Here is an 805-nt window from a genome sequence, read left to right on the forward strand (position 1 = left end):
AAAGCACCACGATGGGTAGTACAACAACAGAAAGCACTACCATTGTTACCACAACTCCAGAAAGTACAACCGTGGAAATCACAACAACAGACGCTATAACATCAGAAAGTACCACCACCATTACCACAACTCCAGAAAGTACAACAGAAAGCACCACAATGGATACTACAACAACAGCAAGTGCCACAACTGGTAGCACAACTCAAGAAAGTACAACAACAGAGACCACAACAGCAGAAAGCACCACAACAACAGACAGCACCACAATGGACATTACGACAACAGAAAGTACCACCTTCGGTACCACCACTCTAGAAAGTACAACAGCAGAGACCACAGTAACAACAGACAGCACCACAATGGATACTACAACTACAGAAAGCAGCACCACCGGTACCACAACTTCAGAAAGTTCAACAGCAGAAACTTTAACAACAACTGAAAGCATCACAACAGATACTACACCTACAGAAAGCACAACTGAATCCACAACAACAGAAAGTACAACAATAACAGAAAGCACCACGATGGGTAGTACAACAACAGAAAGCACTACCATCGGTACCACAACTCCAGAAAGTACAACAGTGGAAATCACAACAACAGACGCTACAACATCAGAAAGTACCACCACCATTACCACAACTCCAGAAAGTACAACAGCAGAGACCACAATAACAACAGACAGCACCACAATGGATACTACAACTACAGAAAGCAGCACCACCGGTACCACAACTTCAGAAAGTTCAACTGAAACTTTAACAACAACAACTGAAAGCATCACAACAGATACTACACCTAC

General features: G+C 43.0%; 1 protein-coding gene across 1 annotated transcript; it reads left to right on the forward strand.

Annotated features, from left to right (window-relative positions):
* Nucleotides 1–11: 11 nt before the first annotated feature.
* Nucleotides 12–800, forward strand: LOC107742237 (mucin-22-like; the record flags this gene model as incomplete). The annotated part of the gene is made up of 1 exon (XM_016555130.1): nucleotides 12–800. A coding segment is annotated over exon 1 (789 nt), but the record flags the coding sequence as incomplete, so codon positions are not given.
* Between the last annotated feature and the right edge of the window lie 5 nt (nucleotides 801–805).

This window comes from Sinocyclocheilus rhinocerous, unplaced genomic scaffold, assembly GCF_001515625.1.
Source record: "Sinocyclocheilus rhinocerous isolate Xijiao unplaced genomic scaffold, SAMN03320098_v1.1 scaffold23923, whole genome shotgun sequence".
In the NCBI taxonomy this organism is placed as follows: domain Eukaryota; kingdom Metazoa; phylum Chordata; class Actinopteri; order Cypriniformes; family Cyprinidae; genus Sinocyclocheilus; species Sinocyclocheilus rhinocerous.